Below are 19,181 nucleotides of genomic sequence, written 5' to 3'. Positions count from 1 at the left end.
ACCACAATACCACAGTAACCTTGGTGAGCATGTCCAGAGAAACGTCTTGTGGGCCTCCATGCCTGGAGCACACTAGTGTGCTTTCTTTGCCTTCTGGGACCTGACTCTTTTCGAAGCCACGATCTTTCTGGTTCTGCGTTAGGATCTGATCTTAGACTTTGACTGTATGGCCTTCCTTGGCAAATACATCATTTAGCTTTCTGCGTGGTCACTTTCCTTCAAGCCTCAGCAGAGTAGCCAGTTTTCCCTTTAGTCTGACTCATCTTTTAATTATGGACATTTGCTGGCTTGGCACTCATAATTCTCTTGCTTTGGAGTCCCAAGCCTGAGGTCACAGGCAGGTAACCTATGCCCGTTACCCTCTTTAATGCCATATCTAACCAGACAAATTGGTGATGTTTTTAATAATAATAATTTAGCAAGGTGCAGTGGTACACACTTTTAATCCCAGCCTTCTTGAGGCAGAGGCAGGCAGGTCTTTGTGAGTTTGCGGGTGGCCTGGTCTACAGAGTGAGACTCGAAAAGAAAATTACGTTACTGTAATGAGCTTACAAACACAAATATCACTCAAACACACACTTGAAACACACACTTGACCTGATCCAGGGTCTAGACATTTTCGTGAACTTCTATTACAGTTAGATTGACTATGCGGAAGCCACAAGCAGGGTTTTACACTTTAACTATCGGTTACATTTTTATGCATTTACCCACCACAAAAAAACCCCAAAAAGCATGATACAGCTGAAACTATAAAAATAACATAGTCTCTTTGGTGTCCTTTGGCCTTTATTCTGGCCCTCCTCATTATCCGCTATTATCCTTATTTGGTCTCCTTTCTAAATGTTATACTACACCCCCACTAACACTGTTTGTGTATATACATACATACATACATACATTGTGGGCCAGGATCTGCGTGTAAGAGAGAACACGTGGTTCTGTTCTGGATTTTTCCTTTCTGGATTTGGGTGACCTTGCTTAACAGCATACTTTCTAATTCCACATATTTCCTGCAAATCTCATAATCTCGTTTTTCTTTACCACTGAATAATATTCTATCTCATTTTGTAATATTGACCCGTTTTTTTATTACCTGTTTACCTGCTGATGGGAAACTAGGCTGGTTTCGGTTCCTTGCTATCATAAATGGAGCGGCAATAAATATGGGTGTGTAAGTATCAGGATGCTAGGGCATGGGGTTCTCTGTGGCTAGATGCCAGGAGTGAGACAGCTGACTTGCACAGTTCTATTTTTAACCTTTTCAGTAACTTCTCAACTGATTTCCATACTGTGTATTGATTTCACCCTCACCAGCAGTGAACAGGGGTAGAGGAGGTGAGGGGGGGGGGTCTCTTTCTTTCCTACATCATCGTCTCTAACATCTGTTGTCAGATTTGTTGATGAGAGCCATTCTGACTGGGGTGAGGTGCTACCTCAAAGCCGTTTTCATTTGCATTTCCCTGATGGCTAGGGATGCTGAGCACTTTTAAAAATAGCTACTGTCATTTGTGCTTCTTCTTTTGGAATTCATTTCATTCTCCCTGCCCAGTCACTACCTTTTCAAATTTGTAATCCATCTATTTTACTTTGTATGTGTGTGTGTCACAGAGCAAAAGCGGAGGTCAGAGAATAACTCTCAGAAGTCATTTCTCTTCTGTCATCTTATGGGATCTGGGAATTGAACTCAGGCCATCAGGCCCATGCCTCTATCCACCGAGCCACCCTGTTGGTCCCCTCTCAATACTTAAAAAATCTTGTTTCTTTCTATGAATGTTCTCCCCCCCACACACTTTGGTTTTTCAAGACAGGGTTTCTCTGCGTAGCCCTGGCTGGCCTGGAACTCAAGAGAGATCCGCCTGCCTCTGCCTCCTAGGATTAAAGGTGTGTGCTACCACCGCCCAGATCATTATGTGAATTTTCAATAGGTGTTTTAAATTCCTTTTTTCAACAAGATAGAGTAGAATCATGTCCTAGTTTGAGAAGAGATGACACGCTGAGTTCTCCGCTGGCCTTAGGAGAGCAGGCAGGCCCTCCTCTACGGAACAAGCAGAGTGCTCCTGCCTTTTCCTGACCTAAGCGGAAACCTGTGTGCCCCTACTCATGCCCTCCTCCCACTCCGTGCCTCTGTGTCATGCTACCGTGGGGCTGTGGGACTGAGGGAAGCCCCTGAGGGAAGATTCCTGCCTCCCACTGCAAGAGCGCTCTCCGGGGACCGTCCACCTGTCTCAGCACCGAGGTAGGCTGATGTCACCGTCCTATTCTATTCAGAACACCTCTTCCTGAAATCATTTTTATACCCATCTACCCTCAGGTGCCGAGCGGGAGCTCTCCACTCCCAGCTGTTACCCAGCCGTGTACAAAGTCCATCTGTTGCCCTGCCTATGGGTTCCAGCTGGTGGCTTGGGCTACTTTCATTTATCATTCAAAGTATCCCGACTCCCTGATGTAATGACAGTTCTCTAATCAAAAGGACATGAGCTGGTGAGGTAACCCAGTGGGTAAAGGCACTTGCCACCAAGCCTGATGACCTGAATTCGGGCTTCAGGACCTGGTGGAAAGAGAAGCCACTTCCATAAGCGGCCCTCCCACCACCAGGCGTATAACCTCACAGAAGACAAACGAACAGAGAAAGACATGCAAAGGATTTTTTTAAAGGGGTGTATCTATTTTTTATCAAAGACTGAGTGTTCCCGTGTGCCTGGTGTTGCTCTTGGGTCTCTCAGGGAGAACCTTGCCAGTAAAGGCACTCTGAGTTCCTCATCCCAGAGGAACTCTGACCCCCAGAGCACGAGAGACAGAAAGCATGTGGCGAGAATTTGCATATATGACCTCACAGGCCTTCTCCTACTGCTAAGGAAAAACAGAAAGCAAAGTCAAGCTTAAAGTATATGGTGGAATCTTGATAACTCCTTTGCAGGAAGGACACGGAGTAAAGAAACACTGATCATCCCAAGACATAGCTACTGTCCTACGGTCACTTTCACTTCATTAGACACTTGAACTTCATCCTACAAACAGTTCTGGCACTGAAGGCACTTGCCGTCTGACAAGCTGAAGGCTCAGAATCTGGGCTGCAGAGGTGGCTCCGTGATTGAGAGCACTTACTGCTGCCAGGAGACAGGAATTTGGCTCCCAACCACCTCAACTCCCACTTGAAAGGATGTGGTGCCCTCTCCTGGACTTTTAAGGTATTTGCACACATGTAGCCCACACAGAGACACACAAACACATAAAATTAAAATGAAAGATTGACAGGTGTGATGGTACATGCCTTTAATCCCAGCACTAAGAGGGCAGAGGCAGGCAGATCTCTCTTCAAGGCCAACCAGGGCCACACAGTGTAAAACCCCATCTTAAAAAAACAACACACTGGGTGTGGTGGCACACACCTGTAACCCCAGCACTCTGGGAAGTAGAGGCAGGTGCATCTCTGTGAGTTATATGCCAAGGCTATACAGAGAAACCCTGCCTCAAACAAATAATCAAATAAACAAACAAACAAACAAAAAACAGTCCCCCCCCCCAAAAAAAAAAACCATTACCAGTGCTAATCTCAGTCTAGTCAGAGAGTCAAAAAAGGTTGCTAGATGGAAGAGAGCTAAGAAATACAGGAAGGACACGTACTTTAATTTTAGATCTGTCTGGCCAGCACGAATGGCCAGAAGGTGTCACTGCTAAGCCATCTGACAGGGTTAGCGTCCACAAACCTCTAGAATCTGTTCATTAGAGGCCTGATGGCCATGACCACTGCTGAGAAAGGGCCTCGTGGGGCCTCGGGAACAAGCCCCAAGGCCAGCCAGTGTCTCTCCTGCTGCTCTCGGTCATTACCTGATAAACAGAAGGCTGATGGCAACCTGAAAGGCACCATGGTGACCTAGGCCTGCCATCCTTTGGGAAGCTGAGACAGGAGGAGCATGAGCTTGAGGCTAGGCTAATATACTAAACTCCAGGTGAGCTCGGGCTACAAAGTGGGACCATTTCTCACCTTTCTCCTCAGGTCATCTCAAAGTTGACCAAATCTCTGCGTAAAGAGAGGAGTGAGACATGCAGTGTTTTGTTTTCAAAATTTCTGCAATTCAAACTAAGTTTTTTTTTTTTTAATATGGTATACACACATGCCTCTAACTGTCTCACACAAGGTATCACTATATTGTCTCTGCCATACTTGCAAAGCTACATATAAAATCAAAGAAGAGGTCCTTCTTATAAAGGAGTGGTTCCCAACCTATGAGTCACGACCCCTTGGGAATCAAATGACCCTCTCACAGAGGTCAGCTAAGACCATCAGAAAAAAGACACTTACGTTATGATCCAAAACAGTAGCAAAATCACAGTTATGAAGAAGCAACAGAAACACTTTATGGCTGGGGTCACCACACCATGAGGAACTGCATTAAAGTGTCGCAGCCTCAGGAAGGTTGACAGCTGCTGTCATAGAGGCTTCCCCAAGGCAACCTCTGGCCGTCCTATGACTAATGCTTGCCTGTAAAACACAGGTTAGGGCATTGCTGACTTGGAAGTAGAAAAAAGTGGCCCAAGCCAGTCAGGAGCGAGTGTGATAGGCAGGGCCAACCTTGAAATACTGTTCTTGAGGCCAGCTTCTCCAGCCGCCCACTGCCCTGCTCATCTGTCTCACAGGCACATAGCACACAGCACAACACAACACAACACTCAGGACTTCAGTGCCTTCTCCTTCCCACATGCAGCTAAGCTTGAGCCCCCGTTTCTAAGAAGGGTGGGAAAGCAGGTGAGAAGGAACTAGGCCCATTATTTCTTGAGGACAAACAAAGAGTCTGACATCCCATTGGTGACAATGCCCGCTTCTAAAGAATTTCCTTTCTGGGCTAGAGAGATGGCTCAGAGGTTAAGAGCACTGTCCGCTCTCCCAGAGGTGCCGAGTTCAATGTCCAGCAACCACATGGTGGCTCACAACCATCTATAATGAGATCTGGTGCTCTCTTCTGGCCTCCAGGCACACATGCAAGCAAAATATTATATACATAATACATAAATAAATCTCAAAGAAATATCCCTATCTAAACCTAACACCATCAGAGGGGCTAAGGTTCAAGATGAAAGTGCTACCCTCAAATATATATTTATATACTTTTGGTGAAATGAGTCCTCTAAGCGAAAAGTCCTGACTGAAGTGGCACGCCACCTTGCCCTTGTATGTGATTTTTTTTTTTCATTTGGATCCCAGTACATCTGTCACCAGAAAGAGGCTGACTGAGGAGGAAATCTGTGCCATCCACGTTGTAACTGGAGACAGCGCTCTGTGAAAAAGTAGCCTGCACACTGCTGGCCTTCCTGATCACCACAGACTGGAGGAGTCCTTGAAGCCAGGGAACACAGGACTCTGGATCTGAATAGGATTAATTTTAGGGCAAACTTTCTGGACCACACTCACGGAGGGCGGTCCTGGTCCCAAATGGAGCGAACTCCAGCTTCTTCTAGAAAGCGGGCAGGATTCGGTTTCTACTCTCCATCATACCAAGCAATTTTTAAAAGGGTAACTCGTCAAACTATCGACAACCTAGATAAATACGAGACCAAGTGCCCATGGGTTACAAAGCACGGCTCAAGACAAGGCTTTCTGTCATTCTCGGGGTATCTAGCGAGTGTCACCACACACGTTTCAAAGGAGAGGAGCCAAGGCTCAGAGAAACGAAGTCATCTGCTCAAGATGACACCTGATTGGTGAGGCAGAACGTGGCTCTGACACCTGTGTCCTGGGCATCAGTGAGAACACTGGCTACCGAGCCACAGTGGCCCCTGAAAGCGCCAGGCCCAGCTCTGTGCCTATATTTCCACCTTGAATGATTAGCAGGCATCAGACAAATCTCTGGGGATAAAAACATTTCTTCTAGCTTCCTCTATCTGGAAGAGGGAGGAAGGGGACCTCTGTGACAGCTTCCGCTTTCTTTCCCTGTGGATGGGATTTTGGGTAGACCAGCACACGCCAGGAGATACACGCAAGGGAACACTGTATTCATCCCTGCTGTGGGCCAAATAGCAAGAACTGGTGACCCCCAATGTAGAAGCGTCACACCCAGAGCAGAGCCCACCGGCATGGCATGCCCCGCGCCTGCCTGTCTCAGGAAGGCATCTAGAACTGCAGGGGACCCCGTCGCTACCTCGGCAGGAGTGATCCATCTTGTTGAACTGAAAGTAGCCGGACTTGCACTGGCACAGTGCGACGCCATCCAGGTCGGTACAGATGGAGGTCTCCCTGTCGCATTCTGGACTCTTCCGCTTGCACAGGCTGCCCGCTGGGATGTGAAAACAAGACAGTGAGACCGAACCAAACCTCCCCTTCCCACCTGACAACGCGTGAACTTGTTCTTTCAAGTGGCTCGGGAGAGAGTTTCCCAGAGTCTCCTCAGAGCCACATTCCTCTCACAGGCCCTGTCCAGCCTCTGCCGAGCACTCTCTGGTCACTAAATATTCACAAGTGTTCCCTATGGAGAAACCAACCTGAAGAGGGAAAGGCCTGGCCTGCAAGTGCAGCCTCGGTGTACTTCACGTTAAAGGCCTGCATGCAAGGGCAGGTAGGGGAGCTGGGACAAACCCAGAAAAGGTGACTATCTTCTTATGGGGCAGAGAGCTTGGACGGAAACCAACCAGTGCCGGCCAGACCAGTCTCAAGGGGAAGCGTGTCCGGACGCTCTGTGACCGAGGGGCCCAGGATCACTCCTTATGGTAGGGCAGCTTGCTTTGCTGCCTTTTGGGGGTTTACTACAGGTCGAGGTTTGACCGGTAATCTGATTCTCCAGGGCTGGCAGGAAGCTATCTGTCTATCTGTCTTCCCACTACAGTGGTGGGAGGGTTTGCTCAGCACTGGGTCTTCAGCACAGAAATCTGTGGGTGAGCATGGGGTAGGATGAGGAGAGGATCACCAGGAGGAACAGAGGCTTCAAGGAAGAAGCCCAGTCTGAGGCTGTGTCCATGTTCATGGGGGTGGGGCGCTTTATTCACCTCATGGCTGATGAAGAATCAGTTCATTAGTGTCAAAAAGTATCTACTGCCAGGCACAGTGGGAGGGTTTACACAGCAAACACAACGAGGGGAACATTTTTCACCACCCAAGACAGGCGAAGGTGCGAATGTAAACGGGTGCACAGAAAGAACGGAATCATGAGACCAACTTGATGGAAACAATTATCTACACATGTCCAAGGCAGAGTTAAGACAGATGTGTGCCAGGCTGTTAAGACAGGCTGGTGGGGGTGAATAGCAATCAGCGGGAGAAGAGGGCTGCAACGAGGTGGGAAATAAATGCATTGCGCAGTGAAGAGTGGGCATCGGTCTCCCTTCTGTCTCAAAGAAAGGACCCCAAGCTCTTAAGATGGTTCCGGCCAATACTGCAAAACTAACCCCTGCCCAGGCAAGTTCTGGTGAGGGGAGCAGACGCCAGGCTGGACGGCCCACGCTGCGCGGAATTCCCAGCATCCTCCCCTTTCCAGGGTCCTGAGAACCAAGGCCGGCAGACCTCCTGCCCCCAGCGGGGCGAGTCGGGACACGGCTTCAGTTCTCGGCGCTGAATTTCCTGCCTTTATCAGTGGCAGCTGACGTGTTAAGTCGGAGTTCCTTTGTTTGTTGTAAAAAGTTTGTATTTAAAGGGGGAACTTTTTAAATGGAAAAAAAAAAATCTCACCAGGCAAACTCTGCAGAGCTGGCACCAGGGAGGAACCCAGTCTCCACGGCATCTCATCTGGCTCCTTTGAAGGCTTTGCCAGCCAACCAGACGTAGCAGAGAACACCTTCAGGACAAAGAGTCTCCCAGGCTATCCCAGCCTGGGAAGTGCCCTGCCTGGGGAGGTATTTTTCTGGAGACCAATGTTCAGTTTTCTTTCCACCCTGTCTACTGATCTGGGCTGCTGGCAAATATTCATCGCCATGCCAAAGCAACCATTTCCTGCCCACCATGAGATTTCTGTTGAATAGGGAGGACAGATCTTGTCCCTGAAACGAGGAGCCGCTTTCCTCAGCCATCTCAAGGAACATTTTTTCCAAAAAAGCCACCAACAGGACCATGCAGAGTTTCAGCTAGGTCGATCGCTGGTGGTGTGAGTCTTCTGTGGTCACCATTCCCATGGCCTTTCCTGGGCATAACATCCGTCAAAATAGACAGTGAGCAGTCACGTGAGCCTAAGGTTGAGGCAATTGACGGGGGATTTCTGTGGCCTCTTAACTAAACCCTCAGAAGACCACGAAAACGGACGTGCTTTGATAGGGGAGAGGTGGACATGCTGTGAACTGAGGAGAGAAAGAAAACCCTCTTTGCCCGTGGCAATATCCAGAGCAGCCCATATGCCAGAAACCCAGATGTGTGGTACCTGCTGGTCTAGCTACCTTTCTAGCGCCAGAAAAATTACCAAGAGACAGAACTGGATCTCTTGGCAAAACCCAGAGAAGGTCTGGAGGAAAAACCGGGACACAAGCCTAGTTTGGGCTAACAGGCATGGCTGTCTTTAGGCTCAAGGGGTTGGAAGGGAGCACCTGGAAGGCTGCACGGTGACGGGAGTCTTCCTATAAACCACACGGGGGCAGTCCAAGCAAGGCAGCTGGGTGAGCAGGCACTCTGGCAAATCCATAAAACCTAGCCAATTTGATCCGCAAAGCACAGATGCCTGCGCTGGCAGCAGAAAAAGTACCCTGGCTCTGTGCTGACCACACAAAGTGCAGTCCAGAAACGGTTAGCAAACTGAAGGGGACCTACCTCACTGGGAGAGAAAAAACAAAACAAAACAAAAAAACAACATGGTACCCTTGAGTCCTTGGCAAGAGAAACAAAACCATAAAGCCAGAGACCCTTCAAGTTTCCAGCATGAAACTAAAACAGGACATCGAACTGTGAAACGAGAACCTCCAACTCTACTATGTTTGGTTCTTCTCTCCTCTCAACCCCCCCAGTTGCTAAGTAGCCAACCCCTTAGAGTCTGCCTCAAAGTGGAAGGGTAAGTGCCAGCCCCAAGCTCTGCAGTGCGCTCGCTCATGCGAGGAAAGCTCCGGACCAGCAGTTACAGGATCCTGACCCACTGGGAATGTCCTAGACTATCCGGCGGATACCGCACCAAAACCCGATTCCTTCAATTTATGTCTAACATCTGGATGCCAGATGGGGAGGCTTAGCCTGAGGTCTCCTTCCTTTGCCAGCCCTCACCCAGTGGTGTAAAGAGCTAACCGGAGTCCACTTTGATCACTTATAATTCACCAAGAGGGACTAGCCCTCTTTGCCTAGAGGCGCTTCAGATTCCAGCAAGTTTTCCTCTCCCAGCTGTAAAACCGTCCCCACAAGATGCAACTGTGCCTTCCAGACTTGTCCTTCATCACCTTCCTCTTTGGCCTTACCCCAACACAAGGGCAAGAGCCTCTGACAACCAAAGACGGGAGCCCCTCATCACTCCGGCACTCCTGCGAGCATCCTGCCTTGCACTCTTTTGATCGCTGTATGTTTTTATGATAGAAAACAAACAAGAGACAGGCCAATGTCTCTAGGGTCTTTGTTTCTACTTAGCAACCACCATATGAAGGCTGTTGGACCACTGACAAGTCTACACATTCTGTATGTCACTTTCTGTCTCCCCAGGAAACAGGAGCTGTATCTTTTGGTGCCATCAGCCCCTTTCACCCTGTGCTGTATAGAAGAAGCGGAAGGAGCCAGATGCCAAGGAGCAGACACTCTAAAGGCCCATGTGCAGACCAAATTGTGTGTCTCTGAGTGTTGTGAAGGCCTGTGCTTATCCATTCTCAAAACAGGCTCTGGGAAGGAGCCTGAGCCCCAAACGCCTCCCATTGTTAAGGCTGCCAAGGGCAGGCTTCTCCCAGAGGACTCCCTCCTTACCTCTGAAGATCCGTCTCTGAGACCCCAAGAGCTGGCACACTTCAGCAGAGGACCTGCAGGAGTTGACATATTTCTGGATCCCGTCAGCCAGGTCAAAGAGTGTCACATTGGAGGCCAGGGCAAAAGTGGTTTGCAGGGAGATGACCGCTGTACTGGGCTCTCTGTGGGCGAAGTCAGCAAGGCTTTAACTGACCGAAAATGACACGTGGGCCCCGGGGCAGTTTGCAAAGTAAATGTTACTGCCATTCTCCCGGTGAAGAACAGGCGAGCGCAAAGGTACAGTGACCCTGGCGTTGAGTTATCCAGTGTAAAACAGAGATTGGCCTTATTTTGATCACACGGGAGAACAACCTCCCTCCCCCATTCCATAGACAGGTTCATAAGCAAAAGAAACTCCTGTTTCCTACCTGGACACATGGACTGTAGAGCGGATGTAACCAGGCAGTGTTGAAAAACACACGTTTAACTGAAATGAAGAACAGGACTGTCAAACAAAATCCTTGAGTCAAGAAGCTGTTTCCTATTTCCAGGATAAAATGGGTAGTCTCTAGCCATCAGGTTATCAGCAGGCAGCTCTACCCGAAGCAGTGTGGCTTTTGTGTCCCTCCAGCTCCAGCCCTCCTGAATATCTTTCTGTTGTTTCCCAAGAACAAAGGCAGCAGGGCAGATAGGGGATACGTGGGGAAATGTGCAGAGCAGCACCCTTGGAAACAAAACATCTTCAAAGGAGAAGATCCCTTCGAAGGCCCAGGGTTTCAAAAAAAAAAAACCAAACCCACAAAACCCAAGCAACATTTTTTTTTTTTTTTTTGGACTCTGCATAGGGAACAAACTCTCTGAAAAGGCTCAGCTCCTCAGGTCTGACGGGCCCCACAGGCTCCTTCTCATCTGCAATGAGTTGACCTAACTCAACCACAGGTCTTCCTCAGAAAGACTCTCTGTGGGAAATTACATGACGAGGGTCAAGAGCTCTTTTGTTGGGAACAAATTAAGAGCTTCGTGTGCCGTGTTTGCCTTGTGCTCCAGAGAGAGCAGAAAGCCTCTCAGAACACAGCGTGTGTGCCTCCTCCTTAACAGCATGGCTGGAGGCGATTTTATGGAGCAGAGGGCCTGAGTACCTTGTCCCCAGGCAGACCCACCTGTCTGCAAAGTCAGCGGCTCAGAGCCCTCTAACCGGGAAGATGGAGTCAAGCATGTAATGTTACCAAGTGGTTTGTGGGTCTGAACGTCACGTTATTTTAAGTTCGAGTAGCAATGATTATTATTGCTTTATTATTGACCTTTTACCCAGGTATGACAAGAATCCCATCTTGGGAAAACCCATGCCAGTGGCTTCCCCGATGGCACTTTAATTCTTCACTGTTAGTTGGGGTCAAGTGTGTTATGGCCCAGTGTAACATGAAGGACTGCGATTTGGCACAGTGCCCTCACAGCCTACACTACGTTAGAAGAAAATATCTATCTACAGAATAACCAGCGGGAGAAGTGAATCTACTTTTGGCTAGAGAGGTCATGCCTCTACCCTTGCAAGGCAGTTTCTAAGCTATTACTCAAGAGCCCTGCTTAACAATAACAATTTTGTTGAGCTGGGAGTCCCGGGCCGTGCTCGGGTACCTGGCGTAGCTCCTGTCACTACCATATGATCAGTAGTGTGGACACTAGAGGGACCTCTGGGTTACACAACATCAGCTCAGCCTCTAGAGGGTTGAGGGACTGCAGTCAGCCAAATGGGTAGGCAACCGTGTCTCTATGACAGAAGTCCAAAAAATGCTTCAGACACGGAGGCTCAGGAAAGCCCACGGTTGGCAGTCCTCCGTTAAGTCACACACTGTCGCCAAGAGGAACCAAGGACATCAGTAGCACCACAGGGACAGAACAACTAAAAGTTCTGCGTTTGGGACCTCTCCTCCCACCCTTCCCGACTCTGTCTCATGCAGCCCTTCCCTTAGCTAATTTTAACTTAAAACCTTTCAGCGCAAAGAACCGTATCTGTGAAGCTAATGGCCTCCAAGAAGTTCTGTGGGTCCTCTTAGTGAAGTGAAAGTGAAATGTAGAGTGCCCTTAGAGACCCCAGACTTTCAGTTAGTTAGTGGACTGCTTCAACTCCGTTTCCACTTCTCTCGGACTCAGACAACGCCATCGGCTTCCAAGAGTCCCAGTTCTCCAGTGTGTCACCTACCCTCTTACAGGACTGAACATCTGGTACAGTCCCTGTCACAGATTAAACGCTCAACAGACAGAAATGCAATTAAAATACAAATAAAGCCCACAGTCCTAAAAGAACACTTAATTCCTGGCTAATGTAGGAACTTTAATTCAATGTAATGGCAAATCTAATTTAATTTCATCTCTAATTTAGTATAATGGCAAATTTCAGTTCCCAAACACCAAATCTTTGTCTTGGGCGGCAGCTGAGGACAAAATGTATTGTGTGGGTTTCATTCTCATTTCCTTTTCTCCTTCTCTCTTTCCTGATAGAAAAGCAAAGAGGGGCACAGCAGCATGGCAAGGCCCCCAGATAATTTACATTAGGAGCTCCCAAGCCCAGCTAACAGGAATGAGTTATCAGGCCACTGGCGTTCTTTGAGGAGACAGTGGCCTTCCTCCAAGCTCCAAGGAAAACAAGGAGAGGGTCACATCAGGTGTCAACAGCAGATGGAACACAAGGCTCTCTGCATCTTTCCTCTTCATCTGCAGCCTGCCCTGGTGCAGGCCATCACCACGCCTGTCGACTCTGTGTTTGCACATGAAAAAGCCTAGCAGGTAGGGACTGCACATGAAGACGAACCTGAAGCAGCATTCTTCCCGGACACCACCAGATCCCAATACCTTTCTTCTACTTCCAAGACACTTATTTCACCTTGAACTTTCCCTCTAAACACAATAGCGAGTCTGGGCGATGCAGACGGCCCTGAGTGGTGTCCAGTTCTGAATGAGATCTAGTCTAGAAGACAAAGGATTCGAGTGAAGGGTCCTTTCGGGGAACTTACTGTTTGAGCCATCTCGTTTTCCACCTCATGGACGTTGGAATGGCCTTCCACAGTGGCATTGAGAAAGGTCTTCTTTAACTTCAGCTCAGTTACGAAGGTTCTAACTGAAGAGGAAAATGTTGCCATTAAGCCACACAACAGAGACCACGGAAAGCTATGTGTTCCTAAACCTCTGTAGTGGCCAGCTTTATTCTCCCACAGGACAATCTGTGTGTGTCTTCTTGAGGGTAAAGACTCTACTTATGCTTCTAAAAGGTGACTAAGGAGTAACAGAGGAGCAGGACAAACATTTGTATTAGGTTTAGACTCCGAGGTACTAGGAGCCACAAAAGGTCATCAGCCACAAAATGAAAACAATCCATGCTAGAAACGCTGCTAGGTCCAGAAAGTGAAAGCACCCCTAATTTTAAGGCCCCACTTCACTCAAAATAAAATTTTAGGAAACACCAGTTTGTGCTGACTGGGCCTGATGTTCTGGACTGGGATTTGAAAATGGGCAGACAACCAAAACTTAGTATAGTCCATATTTTAGAGCTGCCTCTTCCCATTCATTATATTAAATTCATCTCTTTCCCCTGAACAGACAGAAAATAAGATGTGGAGGCCAGTGAGGCTTTTCTATCATGAAAGCTTACATGCTGAGTTAAGGGGAAGGCCGTCAAGCGAGCCAGGGAAAACATCTAACATCTTAGAGTTAACTGTCTGAAGTCCCTGGTCCTTATTTAACATCCTTTGCTTGTTCCACAGTTCAGTGACGCCAGCTGCTCTGGACTCTTTCTGAACAGCAGGCAGCTCTTTGAAAACACTCTCGGCCAAGCGAAAGCATTTCAGCATGCTCTAATTTGCATGTTTCTCCGGTGTTTACAGACAATGAAGCCAAATGACTTGAAAAGGAAACGCTAGCCCAACTGAACTGCTCTGCTCCCATCTGGGCTACCTGTGGGATACTCTGTATACAAGTCACCTGACCCGGTCGCCTCACTTCTCACAGGCCTGGGTTCAAATCCAGACTCTGCACACAGAAATGTGCAGTTAAAGGGCTAGGCACACAGTCGTTTTTCTGAATGTGCCTTTGGTTTTTAGCATGAGTAATATTGTCCATCCTCTCCCCGAACCCTGTCTCTTTCCTGGAAAGGATTTGTATCTCTGTAGACATGAGCCTGTGCCAGCTTTAAGTTACTGCTTATTGTAAAAACAGCAACTTTCAGCCTATGCTTTGCCCTGGGTGACTCCATTTTACGAGCACCATTTGGCTCTATTTCACATTGAGGACAGAGACATTCCTTCCTGTCCAATACCACCCATGGGGCACAGACTGATAAATATCTCCTTGCAAGAAGGTATCAAATTAGATTGTGTCTGTGTGAGTACAGGGGCTTACTAAAATTCTCATTGGAGAGGGAGGCTCTAAGAGCTTACACCAAGAAACACCAAGGCAGGGTGCGACATCTGCTCCTGCACCCCACAAAGAGGAAGACGCCCGACACTCTTACAGCAGGGTCTGTGTAACTGCAGGGCTTCGCTCTCCACCGCTGACATGGCCTCCTCCATCCCTTTGTCCACCTGGACCCAGTTTTGCATAAGGCCTCACCGTGCGGCCTGTGCTTCGCCTCCCCAGTCTGCTCCTCCATAGCTTCTCTCGCCATCATGGTCCCAGCTCGAGCCTGTAGCCCCATAGCGGCTCAGGGTGCTCCTTCGCACCTCTCCAACCCATCTGACCGCTAAAGTGGTCCTCTTCTCACGTGTCAGCTCTGTCTCTTTAACCTTCTTGAACTTCTCTGTGGCCTCTTTAACCCTTTGGCAGCCACTGTCTCACACACACACACAGCCAGGTCTAACATATGATCTGAGTTACTATCAGAAATTAAATGTGGAATAAAAGAACCCGTGTTTGCCAGTGACCAGCTATCAAGGGAAATCAGGATAAATGATAGCAAATGAAATCGAAGTAGCTCGTGAACTTACTGTCTTTCCGTGATGTCAATAAAATCTGACATCACGGAAAGACACGGATGTGTCTGTGTTTCTAATACAGTTAGCACATCCAAGACAACTTCTGTGGCTGCAGCTACACCATTTACCTTTAAGGCAGGTATTTTTTAAAAAAGAATTACATTTCTTTGCTTTGTGTGGGCTTTGCACATGTGTGCGTCTGCACGTGTGTGTTCTTGGGCCAAGCTCCCCATGCGAAATTCAGACAACAGCTCGTGGGAACTGGTTTCCTCTTTCTATTGCGTGGGTCCCAAGCATCAAATTCAGGTGGTCAGACGGCCTGAAGCGCCTTTACCTGCTGAGTCACCTAATTGGCCCCAAGACTGATCTTTATCTCAGTTTAGCTGCTGATTTCACTATTGACCTGTCCCAACTGCTCCGTGTTGAGGGTGGTTTGTTTTCCTAGCATCCAGTCTGGCGAGCGCTGCCTCCCATCTGGAGGGCTCTTGACCACACTCAGAGCTTGCTCAAACAGAGAGGTCATTTTATACGACCTTCCCAAGACCCTGAGTGAGAAGCGGAGCACACTGTAATCTGATTTCACAGATGAGGAGACCGAGGCGCTGCAGGTGGTTGGCTGAGTGCCTAAAGCCAGGCACTTGAAACCTGGCAAGGGGCCTTTCCACCGGCTTCAAAATACAAACCGCAACGACAGAACAGCCCCTTCACTGTTCAACTGCTCGCTCTCAGCTAGTTCCCTGCAGGTTGTGGCTACATGAAACGGGTCAGCCAGATGCGTATCACTTATTAGAGTTAGAAGATTTCTTGTTTCCGACTTAGGTCTACATATGTAGATTTTTCTTTTTTTTAAAAAATAATGCTCAGTTCTAGCATTCCAAAATTCTTATTTTAAAAGAGGGTCAGCCTCAAGAAGCCCCTTCCAACTATGGATAATAGGGGTTCGCACAGATGGCACTGCAGATGACAATGACATCCATTCTCCCCAAAATATGGACCGATCAATTGTGTATGAGGCCACATGTTGGGCAACTGAAGCTGATTCAAAGGCGAATTATTTTACCTGACAGCTGCAGCTTTGAAACTGTATTTCTCCAGCAAGCAAGGGGTTAAGTTCAGCAACCTAACAGGGTCATGTCCTGCCTGCAAGAACCCTCTTACACTAAATACACTGTTGTGTAATAGAAAGAACTGTGGGCTGGAAATCAGGCCTCTTTCAGGCCGTGACCCACGCTTGGCCATTGAACATCTCAGGGCCTTAGTAGAAATGCCTTGCTGCCTTTCTCTGCTTTTTAACCTGTGAGATAAAGGGTCAATGTAAAATCAACAAGCTTCACGGACCTGTTCAACGAGGAACAAAGTATGACCAATGTCGTGGCCAGATTCCAGGCAGCAGCTTCCTCAAAATGTATCTGTCTGTGGCTAACAACTTGAGGACCTCTCTTAAAAACAAGAAGAATGTATGCACACCGAGGGAAATCAGAATTTTATTCTTTTCTCACTCGAAAAAAAAAAAAGCCCAACTAACGAACCAACCAAACAACCCTATTTGGTAGTCAGAATATCTTTTTGATTTCTTTTTCTTAACTGCAGGGCAGAATGGTTAGGCAAATAACATTATGCACAAATGAGCATATTATGGGCATGAAGACATTTGTGCTTCTCGGTAACACAGGGATACTCTTATAGATATGTCTGGAATTCAGCGTGTAAAAATGTAATGTGCATCCACAGATTGTGAAGAAAAACACTGCATCTCCAAGTGTTGGGATAACAGGCAAGGTGTTTCCTTCCCTCAAGATTCCTGAGCTTTTTAGCTTGGAAAAAATGCCGGCTTTGCTTAGGAGGGAAACAGCCCATAAATCCCGAGGCAGACTTAGCTCTCTTACCCAGATTGCATATTCCTTTCTCCAGCTGATAGCCGACTGGACATCTGCAGGTGAAGGATCCCTGAGTGTTGTTGCACGTGGCTAGGGGAGGGCAGGGGCTCGACAGGCATTCGTTCACGTCTGCAGGGGAGGAAAACGAGAGCACGTCCACGGGGCAGCAAAGGATCGTGGTGCTGGTGCGTACACACTGAGCGGCACCCTGTGGAGCGTGATACAAGAGAAGGACGGGGAAACCAGCCTCGTCCTCCAGGGGACGCCGCCCATGTGTCAGGGCAGGGCAGCCACATAAAGAATTAACCAGAACACAAGGCGGGATTTGGATGTTCAAAGAGATGCATAGATCTAGTTCTGTTTGGGTGTTGTTGTTTTGAGAAAGCGTCTCCTCCTTTCACCTGGCCCGGAACTCACCCTGTAGACCAGGCTGGTCTTGAACTCTGGCTCCCCAGGGTGCTGGGATTAAGGACATGTTCAGCAGAAGCAGCAGATTTTTGATACAGGGGAGAATTAAAGGCTGTTTTCGATTACATTTAAATAATAAAGATGACAAAAGGAACGTCAACAAGCAGATCGTTTTGGGAGCAGGGTATGATGCTGAGCTGAGGGACCAGCAGAGTAAACTCCCGGGGCGCGGGAGTGTAGGTGTCTTTAGGGAGCTGTGGCTGGGCCAGTGTTGCAAGGGTGCAGAGAATCAGCGGGGGAGACTCAGGCCAGGAGCTCGACTGTGTCATGCTGTGATCCTTCATATTATCATACAGACAACACCTAGGCATGCAACACTCAAGCAAGAAGACGGTTAAACTAAAAACCTTACCCCTGTGCACTCTAGAAGAAAAAGGCTCTTTAAAAAAAGGACGATCATTTTAAATTATGTGTATGTATGTGTACACTTCAGTGCGGGAGCCTGCAGAGGCTGGAGGTATCCAGTTCCTTTGGAGCTAAAATTATAGGCCGTCACGAACTGCCCGCTATGGGTTACGGTACCCAAGCTTGAATAGCCCACTAGCCCAAGGTAACACCACAGGAAACTATTCTGCCTCTCTTACCCACACTGCAGTTGTCCCCTTGCCAGGCGGGCGGGCACATACATCGATACCCATGACCGGTGAGGTCCACGACGCATTCGCCACCATGAAGACAAGGATTCACGGTACAGCTGTTGACTAAGCACATCACAGGGACAACAGGGACAACGTCAGGGCAGCTCCGCCAAACATCTCCTCCTCGCTTAGGTCTGTCTACTCGCGCTGAGGAAAATCACACCACTCAAACAGAACAGGGTCCCAAGAGGTGCGAAGACAGAGGCGATGAGACTGGACGCTGCCGGTACGAGTTTGCGTTCGTGTTCAAGTGTCAGATCGTGGCTCCCTGGATGCAAGCGTGCATGTTAAATGCTCCTTGCAGGCCACGCGGCTCAGGACTGATAATGAGACCACCTCTGCGATACTTGGAAAAGTCTACTAGACTCAGTAAATGCCACCTTGAAACACGCTTGGGTGGAAAGAATCCGTGGTCCAATTTCTCCTGTCTGCTCCGAGATTCACAAATGTACACAAATGCATGGCTTACTTTTTTCTCTCGGACGTTGTCAAAGCTATAGAAAGCTTTATCTGAAAACCTCGAAACACATAAGCTTACTTGCAGTTGCTTATGCTTTCTCTGTTCTGTTTTATTTTGAGATGGGCCTCATGAAGCCCAGGCTGGCCTCCAGTTAACTACATAGTTCAGGATGGCCTTGAACCCCTGATCCACTTAACTCTACCTCCCAAGCGCTGGTATTATACACACACGCGATACCACGTTCAGCTTCCAAATGTCCTGAAATTTAATCGGGCCTCCACAGACTGTGTGCCATCTAGAAAATTATCAGTTAAACGCTGCCACGCCTTCTCATGATGGAGTTCAGCCTGGTCTCAAACTCCTAGGTAGCCTGGAATGACAGCGAACTTCTGATTCTCCTGTCTTCACTTCCCAAGCGCTAGGATTACAGGGATCACGTGTGCAGCTCCTTCTCTCCATATACAAAGACAGGCCCCATACGAATTCACGAGGGCCCCTGTGGCTCAACTTTAATGTCACCTTGGAATCTTATTCATTCCCTGCCCCACGATGCCCACATTTGCTCTCTGTGATTAGAAGGGTCACACTCCAGTTAGGAAATACTTGTTTCATAAGGGGTTTTGAAAAGCCAAAACCTACAAAACCACATTATCATTTGCAGGGAGGAAATCACTCAGGAACAAGGGAAAGGGAACCTCAAAATAGCCTGAAACAAACGGGCTGCTCTAGACATGGCAACCTTATTCTTCGCGGCCGTGGCTGAGATTCATTATTTTGAAATTATGTGTATGTGGGGGGGGAGGGTAAAAAAGAGCACATGGGCACACTGTTTATGGAGGTGCTGCATCCCCTGAAGTTGGAGTTACAAATAGTTATGAGTTGCTCCATGTGGGTGCTGGGACCCAAACTCAAGGACCACTACGAGAACAGGATGTACTCTAAGCA

General features: G+C 48.2%; 1 protein-coding gene across 1 annotated transcript in view; it reads right to left on the bottom strand.

The window, feature by feature from the left end:
• Heg1 (heart development protein with EGF like domains 1) overlaps nucleotides 1–19,181 on the bottom strand; it is a 79,812-nt gene that overhangs the window by 20,173 nt on the left and 40,458 nt on the right. The window contains exons 9-14 of the mRNA XM_055625229.1: nucleotides 17,723–17,839; nucleotides 16,680–16,799; nucleotides 12,841–12,944; nucleotides 10,258–10,316; nucleotides 9,851–10,011; nucleotides 6,141–6,275 (exon numbers count right to left, since the gene is read on the bottom strand). Coding sequence (XP_055481204.1) covers nucleotides 6,141–6,275; nucleotides 9,851–10,011; nucleotides 10,258–10,316; nucleotides 12,841–12,944; nucleotides 16,680–16,799; nucleotides 17,723–17,839 — 696 coding nt within the window. The remainder of the gene's footprint in view (nucleotides 1–6,140; nucleotides 6,276–9,850; nucleotides 10,012–10,257; nucleotides 10,317–12,840; nucleotides 12,945–16,679; nucleotides 16,800–17,722; nucleotides 17,840–19,181) is intronic.

This window comes from Psammomys obesus, unplaced genomic scaffold, assembly GCF_907164565.1.
Source record: "Psammomys obesus unplaced genomic scaffold, mPsaObe1.curated_primary_1811, whole genome shotgun sequence".
Lineage (NCBI taxonomy): Eukaryota > Metazoa > Chordata > Mammalia > Rodentia > Muridae > Psammomys > Psammomys obesus.
Note: the sequence above shows the minus strand (reverse complement) of the source record. Positions and strands in the feature narration are given on the sequence as shown.